The following is a 15,050-nucleotide window of genomic DNA, read 5'->3' on the forward strand; positions in this document are numbered from 1 at the left end:
CACTGTTTGTCCTTCAATCACCACGATGCCAATGAGAGGGCAGCTCAAGCAATTCAATCACAAAAAATAAAGTAAGGTACATCATTGCTGCATAAAAGTAAAGAAAACAGCTCTGGTTCTTGACATATCTCCAATAACACTCTGGGCATCACCCAAAACCTTGGTCACCTTGTACAAACCAAAATCAACGGAATCTCCCATTCCAAAAACACAACATCAAATATAATAATATCATATAATCATATATAATCATGTTGGTAACAGGGTACTGAGGTAAACAAACGAACAGCTAAATTATAGCCCAAAAACAAAATACCACAAGACCGTGCGTCTCACCTCCACCAAGTTCCAGTTCGAGTCCGCTGGGTCAAAACTATTTACCTCTAACACCTTTTTTCCATTATGATTATAGATAATTCCTAAGCTTCTTGTGATTATCATTATCAAAAATAATTATTAGTCTTCCATTAAAAAATAACCTGCACAGTTAATGCATATTCCTGTTCACTACTACAACAGTGCAAGATCCATATGTAAAGGCAAACTCAAAAAATCTCCTTTACTTGAGTAGATTATAAAGCTACTCTACGTAATAATATATACATATATATACACATATAAATGTATATGTATATGTGTGCATATATATGTATGTGAATATATATACATATATCTATATATGTATATATATATATATATTTATTTATGTATGTGTGTGTGTGTGTGTGTGTGTGTGTGTGTATGTATGTATGTATGTATGTATGTATGTATGTATGTATGTATGTATCTATCTATATATATGTGTGTGTATATGTATATGTTTATACAAATATGAACACTCTTGTTAATTTCTTACGTAGTCTACTGTATGTGTTTGAAGACGATGCAGAGGCGGAACTCGATAAGGAAGGACTCAAGACTACCCATGTCTCCGTTGGCCACTTTTCATTTATATAATCTTATGCATTGATGAAATATGATTTCCGAAATCCGACTTTATAGTTAAGCCGGTGAATGCTTTTCTCCGTCTTCGGATAAGTGGCTTCCTTTTTAAAAATGCCTGAAGAACTTTCTTATTCATTATATGCCTTGACGAGGAATCCGCTGAAAGAGGTGTAGGCCTCGTCAAATGGATGCTCGTAGAGGCTTCCCTGCTGCAGCTCGAGGTGGACCAGGTCGCCCTGGTTCAGCAGGAGAAGGGCCGAATTGGAACCCTGCTGAAAGCTGCCTTTCCCGCCATATGCTGTCACCTGGTACTGGTTGTTCTTCATCAGGGCCAACCTGGAAGGAGGTGTGCATTGTGTTGTAAGGGAGGGCCGTTATCATTATAAATCAGTGAACGTATTCCAAACATCCCTCTGAATGATGAACCATTTCATCCGTGGATAAGCACTCACGTGAAGTCGCCTCCGTCTTGAGCCACGCCGTGGAAGGAGAAGTAGTAGAGGCCCCTGCAGGGAGCCAGGAAGTCGCTCTCGGAGGGCGACCAGCCTCCCTCACTGGTCAACACCTCCTGTGTGGTAGGAAACCTGAGGATTTATAACTTTTTTCTCGTTACCCTCGTATGTAGTTGATTATTGTACACATATTTTTGTCTATAATCATCATACTAATTTCAATCACGTATCTGTTTACAAACGTGAAACTAAAGTAGACACACGCTAAAATCAGATGCTTGTTTCTTTGTCTAATCCGACTCATAATGCCCAGATCCGCTGAAAACTGTGAGAGGGGGAAGGTTCATTCTAGCGTGGGTGTCGCCTGCAGCTGGAAAGTAACGTTCTTAGCTGGCAATCTTGCTGATTCAAATCCCGTGCTGTTAGTGAACTTAAAAGCACAATCAACAGATAGGCGTGATTTGAGCCTTTCCCTTCACCCTATCTGATTATTAAAAAAAATATTATTATTATTATTATTTTTTTTTTTTTAGTATTCATCTGATAGCACAGATGAATACTAATGTTATCTTACCAAAAGTTCTTCGTTTGGCATGGATATATCAACGTGTGCACTATTTAACTGTACCAGTTGATCACAAAAGAAAGACTTTCCTCTGAAGGTTCGATGTTTGAATCTTGGTTTTGTAATTACTGACTAATTCATTTTGTTCAGCTAAAATGTGTCTAAGAATGCCTAAGAATGTGTTTGACCATTTGATCAGCCACATTACTGACTGTTCAATTAAAATTGATCACCACGCCTTCAATTAACAGCTATTTGTTCTGAAGTGAATTGGATGCAACGACGCAGCGGCTCCCACTTCGGGCACTCCGGCAAAAGCACACAGTTTCCGTTACCTATTTAGTAAGACTCAGATTGGATGTGTATGTGTGTGTGTGTGTGTTTTCAAACAAATTTCGAAGTGTCTTTGCCTCTTTGTGTAAGGGTATATTTCGGGAGCATAAATGGGAATACATTTGCCTGTTTCTTGTCTGAGATTTTATGTTATGAACTGTAAGAAATGTTCTGCATTACTTTGAGAAACAATACTAATATTCATGTATAAAGGGCGAGACTTTAGTGCTGATATGACGGGAGTGTGCTTGGATTATGGTCTCTAGTATTCCCCCGTTTTCTAATTACATGTTTACTTCCTCACCTGAAACATGAGGCGGGTCCTGGAACCTCCCCTTACAGTGGACGTGCCCCTCGTGGCTTTCCTCGCGGAGAACCCAGACGAGCAACTGCGAACACGGAACATTGTTTCCATACTCACTAACCTTACAAAACATTGAGTGGAAAAATGTAATTAACCAAAAAGGAATGCAAGTAAATAGTCAAATTAGGTTCCAGTATCAGAAAGATACAAGACCTTACGTCGGTGCTGGAGCGGGCGGGGCGGCGAAGCCCTCCGCGATGACTTGGTCCCCGGGATCCCTCTGACCCCACGCCAGGCCACACGCGGTCGCCAGCAGTGCCACCTCGATAAACCCCAACCGAACCATCTACGCAGAAAGGTTTGCAGATAAAAGAATCGTTTGTTTGACGAAAAAAAAAAAAAAAAACCCCACATAGATAGGACGAGCTGTCCATCCCACTGGGACTTAAATCCAATTATTTCAATATGAAATTGCAAAGCTTCATTATGGGTCTGTCCGTCGAAGTTTCAAGCAATAACTGAAGTATCCTGGTTGTTTAAAAAAATCAAATATTGCAGTGTTTAGCCAAGAGGAGATTGAGACAACTCAGAACTCACCTTTGGTCGTCCGTCTCGGAGTAAATTCTGAGGTTCCAGAAGCGGCCTACCCCTATATAAGCCCACCGCTGCCACGAATCGTTCAAAAGGCGGAGAAAAAAAAGTTACTGGCCAGGAATGTGACATAAATACCTGCTCCAAACGTGAAATATTTAGAACTCTTTTAATCACAGATGTGCACCAGGAGTTGAAACATCTGGAACTCGTCTAAAAATCTATATCTAAAGAGCTTTCTGGCAGATTCCTTGGCTATATATAAAAAAAAAAAAAAAAAAAAAAAATCCGTTAATAAAGTATACGCGAAAGTAGTTAACCAACATAAAGAGGCTTTCTGTTGTGCTCCAACTGACAATTCAGTTCTCATCACACCATGCTTATCGTTAATTCGATTTCAGTGAGTAAAACGTTTTATCATACACGGTACATACATAGTACATATCGATGCAACCAAAGGTGCCAAGTGAAATTTATGACATTTTGCCGGGGAATGTATCGCCTGTCGTAAAAGATGGGAACTTCTACTAGCAAACTATTTGGCCAAACTTCAGAAATATTTAATTTCTCACAGAGAATGAAGGTACGACTGAAAGGTACACACACACACACACACACACACACACACACACACACACACACACACACACACACACACACACACACACATATATATATATATATATATATATATATATATATATGTATGTATGTATATGCGAATATTCGCATATATACATACAAACGAAAAAAAACAAACATGCGCGAATATGTATCTGCGCGCGCGCGTGTATATATATATATACATACTGTATATATATACAAATTTCTATATATATGTATGTATATGTATGTGTATATAAATATGCACAGAAACACAGACACACACACACACACACACACACACACACACACACACACACACACACACACACACACACACACACACACACACATATATAAATATGAATATATATATATATTTATATATATACATATATATATATATATATATATATATGTGTGTGTGTGTGTGTGTATGTATGTATACACACACACACACACATATAAGCGTGTGTATAGATACATACATGCATATATATATATATATATATATATATATATATATATATACACATATATATACATACATATAAATATATATATACATATATATGTATATATATATATATATATATATATATATATATATATATATATCCATGTATGTATCTATACACACGTTTATATATTTATACATGTGTGTGTGTGTGTGTGTGCGTGTGCATTTATGTATGTATACACACGATTTATGTACACACACATACTTATATGTATATATATATATATGTGTGTGCGCGCGCGTGTGTGTGTGTGTGTGTGTGTGTGTGTGTGTGTGTGTGTGAGTGTGTGTGTGTGTGTGTTTGTATCTGTGTTTGTATCTGTGTGTATATATACATACATATATATATGTATAAATGTGCGTTTGTGTGTGTATGTATATTCATATCTATGTATTTATTTATTCATTAACTTATTTTTCTACCTTTGACATCGACATCAAGCCCTTTTTGAATTTGCTTCTTGTGACGGGCAGCACATGTTCCAGAGCCTTTTCGAAACTTCTTTTCAATGCCACGCTAAAACATCCCCCACCTACAGGAACCTCTTTGCGACCTTAGTGAGTGTCGAGCCTCCGTTGGGAGCCAGCGACACAAACGTTCACAGGCAGCGAGGGTAGATATGTGTGTGTGTGGGGGGAGGGGGGGGGGGAGTTCAGACTAGCGGGCTGACCTTCCGGGAACCAGTTTGGGATGCCCGATGACGTGCCTTCATTTTTCGGTTTAGCGTTTTAAGCTGTGTTGCTTATCTTAATTGTTGTTTTGATTTTTGCAAACACTATCTCATGATGTATTTCAGCCAAAATATTTTTCATATTTGATCATCTACAGTGTATTTGTATATTGTATAGATACAATATACAATATATTTATACCTATATGTGTGTGTGTGTGTGTGTGTGTGTGTGTGTGTGTGTGTGTGTGTGTGTGTGTGTGTGTGTGTGCGTTAGAGTGTGAGTGTGTGTGTGTGTGTGTGCGTGTGTGGGCGTGTTATGTATATATATGTGTGTGTGTGTGTGCGTGTGCGTGTGCGTGTGCATGTGCGTGTGCGTGTGCGTGTGTGTGTGTGTGTGTGTGTGTGTGTCGGCGTCGGTGTGTGTGTGTGTGTGTGTCGGCGTCGGTGTGTGAGTGTGTGTGTGTGTGTGTGTGTGTCGGCGTCGGTGTGTGTGGGTGTGGGTGGGTGTGGGTGTGGGTGTGTGTTTGTGGGTATGTGTAAGTGTGTGTGGGTGTGTGTGTGTGTGGGTATGTGTGGGTGTGGGTGTATATATATATATTACTAAAACTTTATCGTCGCGAAATCTTCACTAGAATAAAGGACGTCTTGACCCCAAACAACCTAGTCGGAGAACAAGCGATCCAACCTCCGCGCCATTTCTCAGGGCGCTGCACTGCGAACCCGCCAAGAAGGCCAAGAAGCTCGGACACCTAACCTCGCTACTCCACAGCTGTGACCCAAGAATCTTGTGTTGTTTTACTACAAGAAATCTGGATGTATACAAATGATATGGTATTTACAACGAGACTATTGATGGTGCTGTGTATTAATTTGATTACGGATAATCATTCATGGTGTTTGTGTGATGGTTTCGGGTAATTTTGTGCGGGTATGTAAAGTGTTGGTAATGGGTTGCTTTTGATAAATAAAAATAAAACATTGCTTGTTTTTTATGCATTTCCAGGAGAGTAATAGGAAAAGAAAAGAAAGGAATAAAAAATAAACTAAGTGAATCTATACCTGACAAACTATATATGATTCTAATATCTGACTAAACTGCATGAATCTATATATAATTCTAGTACATAATTTTGGTAAACTAAATACACTCACAGAACCTGAAAATCAAAGCCTAATGCATCAGACTTTATTATGGATTTCTACTTACATTATTCCCTTAAACTAAGACTAAATCTCGTCAATCAACTTCGACCGTAATAATAATAATAATGATAATTATATATACACAAATGTGTGTGTCTGATGCATATGTATGTATAAACACACACACACACCACACACACACACACACACATGTATACATATACATATATATACATACATACATATATATAAATATATATATACAATATATATATTGTATATACCTAGTATCCAGTCCATGCGTGGTGAAAAGTGTTGGTGCAAGAACACAGCCTTGCCTCACTCCTAAACTGACAGGGAAGAATGTCGACAGGCCCAAACCACACTTTACAGCCCTTTCAGTGCCTGTATGCAGGTCAGGATCTCCCAGAATGATTCGCAATGCACGGTATCAAACGGCTTCTTGAGGTCGATATAAGCTGCGAGCAGCCCACCTCCAAACTAACGACTGCGCTCTACAATGTCTCGAAGTGCCAGGATACGGTCTATTGTGGACTTACCAGGAGTGAATCCAGATTACTCTGGCTTCTGGTGCTCTCAGCAGGTGGTCTCTGATACGTCTTAGTAGGATGTGCGCCAGTACCTTGTCTGGTATACTGAGTAGTGTAATGCCTCAGGGATTGCTGCAGTCCCACCGATCCCCTTTCCCCTTCCAGAGAAGGATGACCACACCCCTCAGCAGGTCAGGGGGAATGGTACCAGTCTGCCAGATGGCAGAGAGGGCAACATGCAAACCCTCAGGGCTTGGTAGGCAGGACGAAGGTCATTTACTAGGAAATTGCTTTCGACCTCCTCTGCAAGATTCCTGATAAACTGGTCCTTGTCCCTTCTCAACAGTGACCTAGTCCTGCACATCAGAGAACGGTGCAAGTTGCGATCCCCTGATAATCAAGCCGCACAACAAGCATCTGTGGATTCCGGTGTCTCCTGCGAGATGAAATTCTGTCTTGCTCTTGGTCGTTCATCAATTGATTCTTGGGCTGCATCAAGCGTTTCACTCTTGAAGGTGTCCCACTGAAGAACAGGGTTCATCAGGCCCTTGAGTGCTGTGAAACAACCAGAGATATCCTCGGCAAACCTCCGGGCACACTCATCCTCCCTCAATCTGTCCACATGAAGCACCCTAAGGTGTTCATTGGAGCGACAGGGGGTTCTAAAGTGGACCCGGAGAGTAGCCACAACTAATCTGTGATCAGTTCGACAGAACTAGGTGCTCCGATACACCCTGCAGTTCAGGAGTATCCATCATTGAGTGCTAACGAGGATGTGGTTTATCTCCTTGGCCACACTACCCGTATCGCTGTACCAAGCCCAACGATATGGGTCAGAACGCTGATAGTAGGAGCCAGAAATCTTCAATTTCTGGGACCTAGCAAAGTCACGGATGAGGAGGCTATTCTCGCTGGCAGCATCAGCTCCTGAACCATGAGGTTCGACAGACATCTCATTGCCTGCTCGATCGCAGCCAGATACCGCATTGAAGTCACTCAGACAATACGAGTATCTCGCCAAGGACATGGCTACTCCCTGGAAATGGTGGCCATTGCTGCGGCCCGGCCAGTAATAAGTGTAGCCACCCACACTAATCGTGCCACTGCCAGGTCTTCTAAACTCTATGAGAGCAGCCACCTCAACTCTCAGCTGCTTCAATTCCCTCTACAGTAGTGGTAACCGATCATCCTGTCGTAAGGAATGGACGTTTCAAGCCCCCACCCTGATAGCCCCCCTGAGGTCTAACCTCGGGCAGTCACTTCGGGTGGCCGCCACCTCTGCCACCCCTACCGACACCGCCCCATATAGAGGGGTTTAGCTGGCTGCAGGTGCTATAATCCACCTGCAGGGTTACCGGGGGCAGGGGAGTCTTATACATAGCTACTCCCATTTCGCACCAGGTTAGTCAGCGGTGGCAGCTGCAAGCGAGAAGGCATGCAAAGCACTTAACACTATCTAGGCTACCACACCATCGCTTCACATCGCCCTTACATATACATATATGTATATGTAAAAATATACTTATATATATATATGTGTGAGTGTGAGTGTGTGTACACACACACACACATATATATATAAATACTGTATATATATATATATATATATATATATATATATACACACACACACATATGCATGCACACACACACACACACACACACACACACACACACATATATATATATATATATATATATATATACACATATATATGCATACATATACATATAGACACATACACATACACACACACACACACACACACACACACACACACACACACACACACACACACACACATATATATATATATATATATATATATGTATATGTGAAGGAATAACATTATTGTATTTAAATGATTGCTAATGAAGGATATTAGCAAGGTGTTGAGCGACAAATAAGCGAGCTACTGGTAATTCGGACAGTATATGGTTGTGGGTCTTCAAGGTCCAGTTTCGTTCAGTGGCAAGGAAAAGATTCTTGACGTGGCCGTCCGTGACGTGGCCAAGGTGGCCACTAAGAACGAATCCATTATCTAGTTTAGTCGACCTTGGACATCAATACAGGGTAAAGGTTAAATTATTTTTCTATTGGGGTTGACAGAAGTCGGACTTTAATTTTGGATTTATATATGTTTATAGACTTTAATAATTATTTAGAATTAGCTAAATTACGTAATCGTTAATTTATGTTCGGGAATTTCTCCAAATAGGGACCTACTGCTGTCAAGGGCCGGGCAGGAGGGGCTCCTCCATTTTTCCCCGTTTTATATCCTACTCTGTCTAGTGTGATCGGAAAGACAACGAAAGCAGGAAAACTGAAGCTGAAAGAACGGGAATTCAAACAGGAAATTATATTTTTTGTGAATATGATAAAAGGTTAGTTAAATAATTATATGAAGTACTGTATATTTAAGATTGTAATAAATATAAATGATGAATCATGTTTCGATCTAACCCGAGACTAAACCAATCCAAATAATAACCTAATTATTCACAGTATATATATATATATATATATATATATATATATATATATATTTTTTTTTTTTTTTTTTATATACAGCCATTCATTCCACTGCAGGACACATGCCTCTCTCAATTCACTATTGAGAGGTTATATGGCAGTGTCACCCTTGCCTGATTGGATGCCCTTCCTGATCAATCGCGGTTCGGCGCGCTAACACGGCGGTGACTTCCCCTATGACACCTGCGTTTGACTCCTGAAGGCGATATGTCGTTTTCTCGGGCTCGAGCCAGCAGTCAGAGCGCAGGCATTTTTTACGACTGCCGCCACTGGACTGTCTTTATACATACACACACACACACACACACACACACACACACACACACACACACACACACACACACACACATGTATACATACATACATACATACATATATATATATATATATATATATATATATGTATGTATTTATGTGTGTGTGTGGGTATATATATATATATATATATATATATATACATAAGATATTTAACCGCTTTGTATGTATATATATGTATATAAATACATACATATATATATATATATATATATATATATATATATATATATATATGTATGTATATATGTATGTGTGTGTGTATGCGTACATACACACAAGGCATTTTTGTAGATTCCGAGAACATTTTTGAGAACTGTGGGTGTTGGCGATGAATATCCTTCTTAACTAAGCATCTAGATCCAGTCAGATTTATGGGCCATGTGGTTGGGCAAAGCGACGCAGACCGGCCTGCATCGTACAGGATCGTCGACTGCTAATAGTTTTGGATGATGGTTGCAATACTTCCTTACAGCCCTTATAGCTGTTCTGATATTTAACCCCCAATACTGAACCCCTCCTTTTTGGATTCGCCGATGAGAGGGGAGTGGGTGGGGCAATAAAGGATCATTTTGTATGGGTAACACAAAACGGAATTTCTGCTTCCTTGATATCATAAGCAAACCCCCGACCGGCCTAGATTGGTCGCTACCACATGTGATATACGACTGGCTAAAGTTCTCTGTTCTCTTAGAATGAGAGAACATAGGACCTCCGAATGAGCCCTTTTGGCTTTCACTGCCACGACCACGGGCACATGATCAACTCCTGTTGATCCTATCAATAGCTGACATTCAGTTGATAATACTTGCCCTCTTCCGTTGTCATGCAAAGAATCTCACTCAGAATCTAAATAATATGTCTGAAATTTCCTACTTATCGTACTGAGTTCAAAGAGCTACGGGTAAATTTTGCTGGAACTCTGGATTTCGTCTGGATCGGAAAGAGGGAGACATACGATGCAAAGATGAATATGGATCCCAAGCCTCCGGCCTAGTACAATGGTAACGAGTCGGCCTCTCATCCGAGGGGTCGGCGGTTCGCGTACCGCCCAGGCGCGAGAAGTTGCAATTATCGCCTGGAGGTTACGAAGCTCAGCCGAGTCAGACGTTAGCGAGTCGGCTCAGCTTCGCATATCTGACTTATCCTTATATGGATGTGTGTATTTGTGTCTGCTCGCGTATGTGTTCGTATATGTGCAAATATACATGAGAAATATGCATACAATTCCTTTTTTATACCGTGTGTGTGTGTGTGTGTGTTTTGCATAGCAAGAGAAAACAGGTTTAGGAGACCACTCACCAACTGGTTATTATGAAAAAAATCAGGTATAACACTCACAGTACCTCTTGCGGAACTATGTAAGGCAGTGCCGCTTTGAAGACGGGCATTCGCTACCTGCTGTCGCTTTAGCTAAGGTGATTTTGAGTTCCTTTGTTCAATTCGAGTAATTGTGCATGTTTAGGAAGCATGGTAGATGGTAAATGTTTCCTTACAAAACAGGCTGCCTTATAGACTTTAAGAAGTAACTATTTTGTGCCAGATGACGCGCATGGTGACACTGACACTGCTGCTGGCACTGACTGGCCCCCCAGAGCGACGGACCCCGGCTTGCTTAGGCGCCCACTCTCGCCCCGCCGGGGAATAGGTGAGCTCCTCTCGACCCTTCGCTCCTCCTCCACTTCGCCTCACCTTCCTGATTACTTATTCTCAGCCTATGATGCCATTGCGCGCACCTAATCTTAAGTTTCCGCAGGTGCTCGGCAGGTTTCTCCGTCCGGAAGGCCACCAGCACAACATCCACAGTGCGAAATTCCAGGGCCACTCGTATCAGGTTTCAGGTGATTATTTCTGCAATATGATTGCAACACCGATCTGTGCACCGCTGCAAATATGGCTAGCGGTGCTGATACTTGGTATTATTATAAGAATTCTTATGTATTCTTCTCATGTTTATGCATGCAAATTTAAAGACAATCGTCCAATCATGAATGCAGCAAAGGATTTCGACATGTTTGATTGTGACAGGACGTGCTGACCCGTGAGGGCGGCTGGTCGCCCTGCGAGAGCGACTTCCTGGCTCCCTGCAAGGGCCTCTTCACGTGAGTGATCTTTCTGTCGAAAATTTGCCAAAAAATTGCAAAAGATTCCCATGTGGTTTCAATTAGATATCTGGACCTCACTTACAACACTGCATGTGTATCTGGAAAAGACAATCAGATGTAACGTCAGTCTGCTTTCTTCCAGGTTGGCCCTGATGAAGAACGGCCAGTTCCAGGTGACAGCTTATGGCGGGAAGGGCAACTACCAGCAGGGCTCCAACTCAGCCCTTCTCCTGCTGAACCAGGGCGACCTGGTCCACCTCGAGCTGCAGCAGGGAAGCCTCTACGAGCACCCGCACAACGAGGTCTACACCTCCTTCACCTCCTCCTTTTAGTGCCAGCAAGGAGGGGGCGGTCTGCGGCGATAAGGTTGTGCTTTCCAGATTTTCGAGGGAAAAGATGAATAAGAATTGGTTTTCTGTTCTACATTACTCTAAAAAAAAGCTCAGGCTATAAGTCGTGTTTTCAGCTCGTGTGACAGGTTATGCAGGCTTGTAAAATTAAAACAATAAAATGTGAAATTTCTTTTTCATTAAAAGATATAACGATATAATTATTACTATTGCGCATTATTACGATAACAGCAAATAATTACAGATTTTTATGAGCAATGAAAGCAATCACCCCCCCAACCCCACCCCACAAACACGTATATAAATGAAATGTGATATTTACATTTCGATGTTTACATGCTGGTACTTCTATCATATATTACCTGTTTTAAAATTTGACCTATTTTCAATGAAAAAAAGAATCTACTTACAATGATTCGGTATTCGTTCCAGTCTTATTGATAATGGCATTGTTGGCAAGCATGCTACGCATTCGGGATGGTGGTTAGCTACATGACTGGTGTTTATAATCGGCATTCGAGGCTGTGCAAGCGTTACTGGAGAAGAGGAAAGTCAAGTCACTTCCCCCAGCTTGTGATATCTCCCATAACATGAGAGGAAAGGCTTAGGAGAATCTTAAAGTAATGAAAATTATCTTCTATGAGGAACACATGATAAATTGAATTTGTTTGGCAAATCAGTATCTTATTTTTCTGATATCTTCTAGATAAAATAGAAAACAACTTCCAGTGCTTCCCAAACGTAGAAATACATACAAAATGCGCAACAATAATAACAGTAAGATCTGAATGATGACTATACTGTCAGTAATTATTACAATAGTGTAAAGAAAAGGATAATAATAACAATGAAGATATTAATAAATACAAGTAATGATAACAATGATAAGGATATTATTTCTGTATCAGATCTCTCCCCTTCCCTATTGCAACCAAATCCAGCTCGACCAGATTGGTCTGAGGGGAGAACTGGGGAATTCCAACAGATAGAACCTAGGAGAGATTCAAACTGAGATCTTCCACAAGATTCCTCATTCTCCTACCATAGGATGTCCTCAAGGGGGTTGAAAACCAACCTGGAAGTAGGAGATCCCAGAATCCTTTGCAGTCTCATGTAGTATATCAGGTTCATGTAGTCCTGGTGTAATGAAAGAGGTGGTTCTCCACTCTCAGCATACAAGGACTCCACCTGAAAGCCCCTGCACAGATTCCCAGAGCTTTATTAAGAACTGAGTCCAATATCTGGAGTTGCTGATGAATTAGCCTCACATCCATAGAGTCAAGTTTACTACATATAAGCACTCAGTAAAATTGCAAAAAATATTGTATGATCTGCACAATGCCTTTATTCCATAGGAAATGCTTTGTGTGTAGGTAAATAATGCTCTTCATAAACCAATGTCACAAAGCTTCATGAGTATGCCATGCTTCCAAGTAGTACCGTAAGCCTTTTTTGAGTTCAAAGAAGACTACTAACATGAGACATCACTGTACAAAGGCATTCTGTAAGGCGCAAGGTCATCTGTGGTTGATCTTAATTTTCTAAACCCATATTGATATGGGTTTACCATTTTCTCTATCAACTTGCAGATGCAGCTTGTTTTGTCTGTTAGGGTTATGCCATCTGTCTTCAGAACAAGTAGTGACATGGATGTGCTCCTTCCAGCAGTCTTGCACACCTTACCCCATACCCATGCTCAGGGGTCCCCAAGTTGAGGTGGCATACGATGGCCATCTAGCCTCCTTTAGCACTCGCCTGACCTTGGCCTGGGGCGTCGTCACAGCTGCCTTAGTACAGTTTTTCTTGCTCTGACAGCTTGTTGGCATTCATCAGACTATCATGGCACCGGAGGTCAATGGTACTGCCCACTACTTTTGGGATTGGATGCTTCTGCTGCAAGGTGAATTTATGATATAGAGTGATCAGCAGCATCTTGAACACACTGGAAATCATTCTCAGACGCCTGAATGACTGCAGTTGATCTAAAAAGATTCCACTCTACATGCTTAAGTCTCTTCACCATTGCTGTAATGCCATTCACCTCCTCCAAAAGTATATGAAAGTGGTCGTTTCCATGTAAGTGTTCCATGACCTGCCTAGTGAAATCCAGCTGTGCACCAGGTGAACCAGCTGACAGGTCAGTATTGGAGAATGTCCTAGTTTGAATTTGGAAGTGTGTGGGTGTGTCACTGTTCAGTAAAACTGCATCTATTCTTGAAAAGGAGTACTTCAAGGCCCTTCCTCGAGGGTTGCACAATGTTTCCCCAGAGGTGATTCCAACCATTGAAATCCCCCAAGAGTAGAAATGGATAAGGCAACTGTCCAAGTCATTTATGTTGAGATTATGTGGAGGAAGGTAGGGAGATGCAACAGTGTAAGGTCATGTCAAGCCTATCCTCTCGGCCTTCACTTGCAGTGTCATCTGCAGGTGGATTGCCTGAATGGGAGTATCCTGATGTACCATCACTCCTCCATGAGATCCATTATCAAAGGGCTTATAGTGGGCGTGAACATGGAATCCTCTCAGGAAAATCGGACGATACATAAACAGGGTTCTATGAAGCTATCATCTGTTGCAATTCCTCCTATTTTGCATGAATTCTCTGACAGTTCCACTGAATCAGGATATCCAGTGGGACTACCTTTTCATAAGGAGTTTGGCAGTGCCTGTGGTTAAGGCCTGGCCATACCTTCTTCAGGCTTTCCCTTACCAACGTCTTGGGAGTGACTTTTGGAGGGATGTTGTTTACCCTGTGGAACTAATTTCTTTGAACACGATCTGGATTCCTTTGCCTAGGCAAAGGGCACAGCCCCTGTGGATGTGTTGGCAACTGGAGATGTCACCGTTGAGGAATAGTCTCCTCAATAGACCCCTCATTGACAGGAATGAGTATAGATTCTTTCCATGTGGATCCTATGCAATAGGATCTACATGTAAAAGGTCAAGATCCATGATGGTGGAACAACTTACCCAGAGGCAGTTTCAGTATTTGAGGTTGAACTGTAGTGGCAGAAAGAATGTTGCAAGAAGTATTAGAGGTTAAGGGATGATGGGAAGAAGGTCAG

General features: G+C 41.3%; 2 protein-coding genes across 2 annotated transcripts in view; one reads left to right on the top strand and one right to left on the bottom strand.

Moving 5' to 3' along the window:
- Window positions 1–897: 897 nt before the first annotated feature.
- LOC125040984 (cerebellin-1-like) overlaps window positions 898–15,050 on the bottom strand; it is an 18,283-nt gene continuing 4,130 nt past the window's right edge. The window contains exons 2-6 of the mRNA XM_047635806.1: window positions 3,197–3,264; window positions 2,818–2,945; window positions 2,600–2,684; window positions 1,398–1,513; window positions 898–1,281 (exon numbers count right to left, since the gene is read on the bottom strand). Coding sequence (XP_047491762.1) covers window positions 1,074–1,281; window positions 1,398–1,513; window positions 2,600–2,684; window positions 2,818–2,945 — 537 coding nt within the window. The 5' untranslated portion in view covers window positions 3,197–3,264 and the 3' untranslated portion in view covers window positions 898–1,073. The remainder of the gene's footprint in view (window positions 1,282–1,397; window positions 1,514–2,599; window positions 2,685–2,817; window positions 2,946–3,196; window positions 3,265–15,050) is intronic.
- On the top strand, window positions 11,000–11,966 carry LOC125040387. Its single transcript, XM_047634942.1, has 4 exons — window positions 11,000–11,009; window positions 11,297–11,370; window positions 11,558–11,631; window positions 11,777–11,966. Exons 1-4 carry the CDS (start codon window positions 11,000–11,002, stop codon window positions 11,964–11,966), a joined length of 348 nt encoding a protein of 115 aa, XP_047490898.1.

Source organism: Penaeus chinensis, chromosome 29 (assembly GCF_019202785.1).
Source record: "Penaeus chinensis breed Huanghai No. 1 chromosome 29, ASM1920278v2, whole genome shotgun sequence".
NCBI classification, from domain to species: domain Eukaryota; kingdom Metazoa; phylum Arthropoda; class Malacostraca; order Decapoda; family Penaeidae; genus Penaeus; species Penaeus chinensis.

What these genes read in the sequence shown, in the direction of transcription:
- LOC125040387 (XM_047634942.1), top strand. An exon ending in CCACTCGTATCAGGTTTCAG is followed by an intron (nt 11,371 to 11,557) that starts GTGATTATTTCT and finishes TGATTGTGACAG; the next exon opens with GACGTGCTGACCCGTGAGGG. An exon ending in CCCTGCAAGGGCCTCTTCAC is followed by an intron (nt 11,632 to 11,776) that starts GTGAGTGATCTT and finishes GCTTTCTTCCAG; the next exon opens with GTTGGCCCTGATGAAGAACG.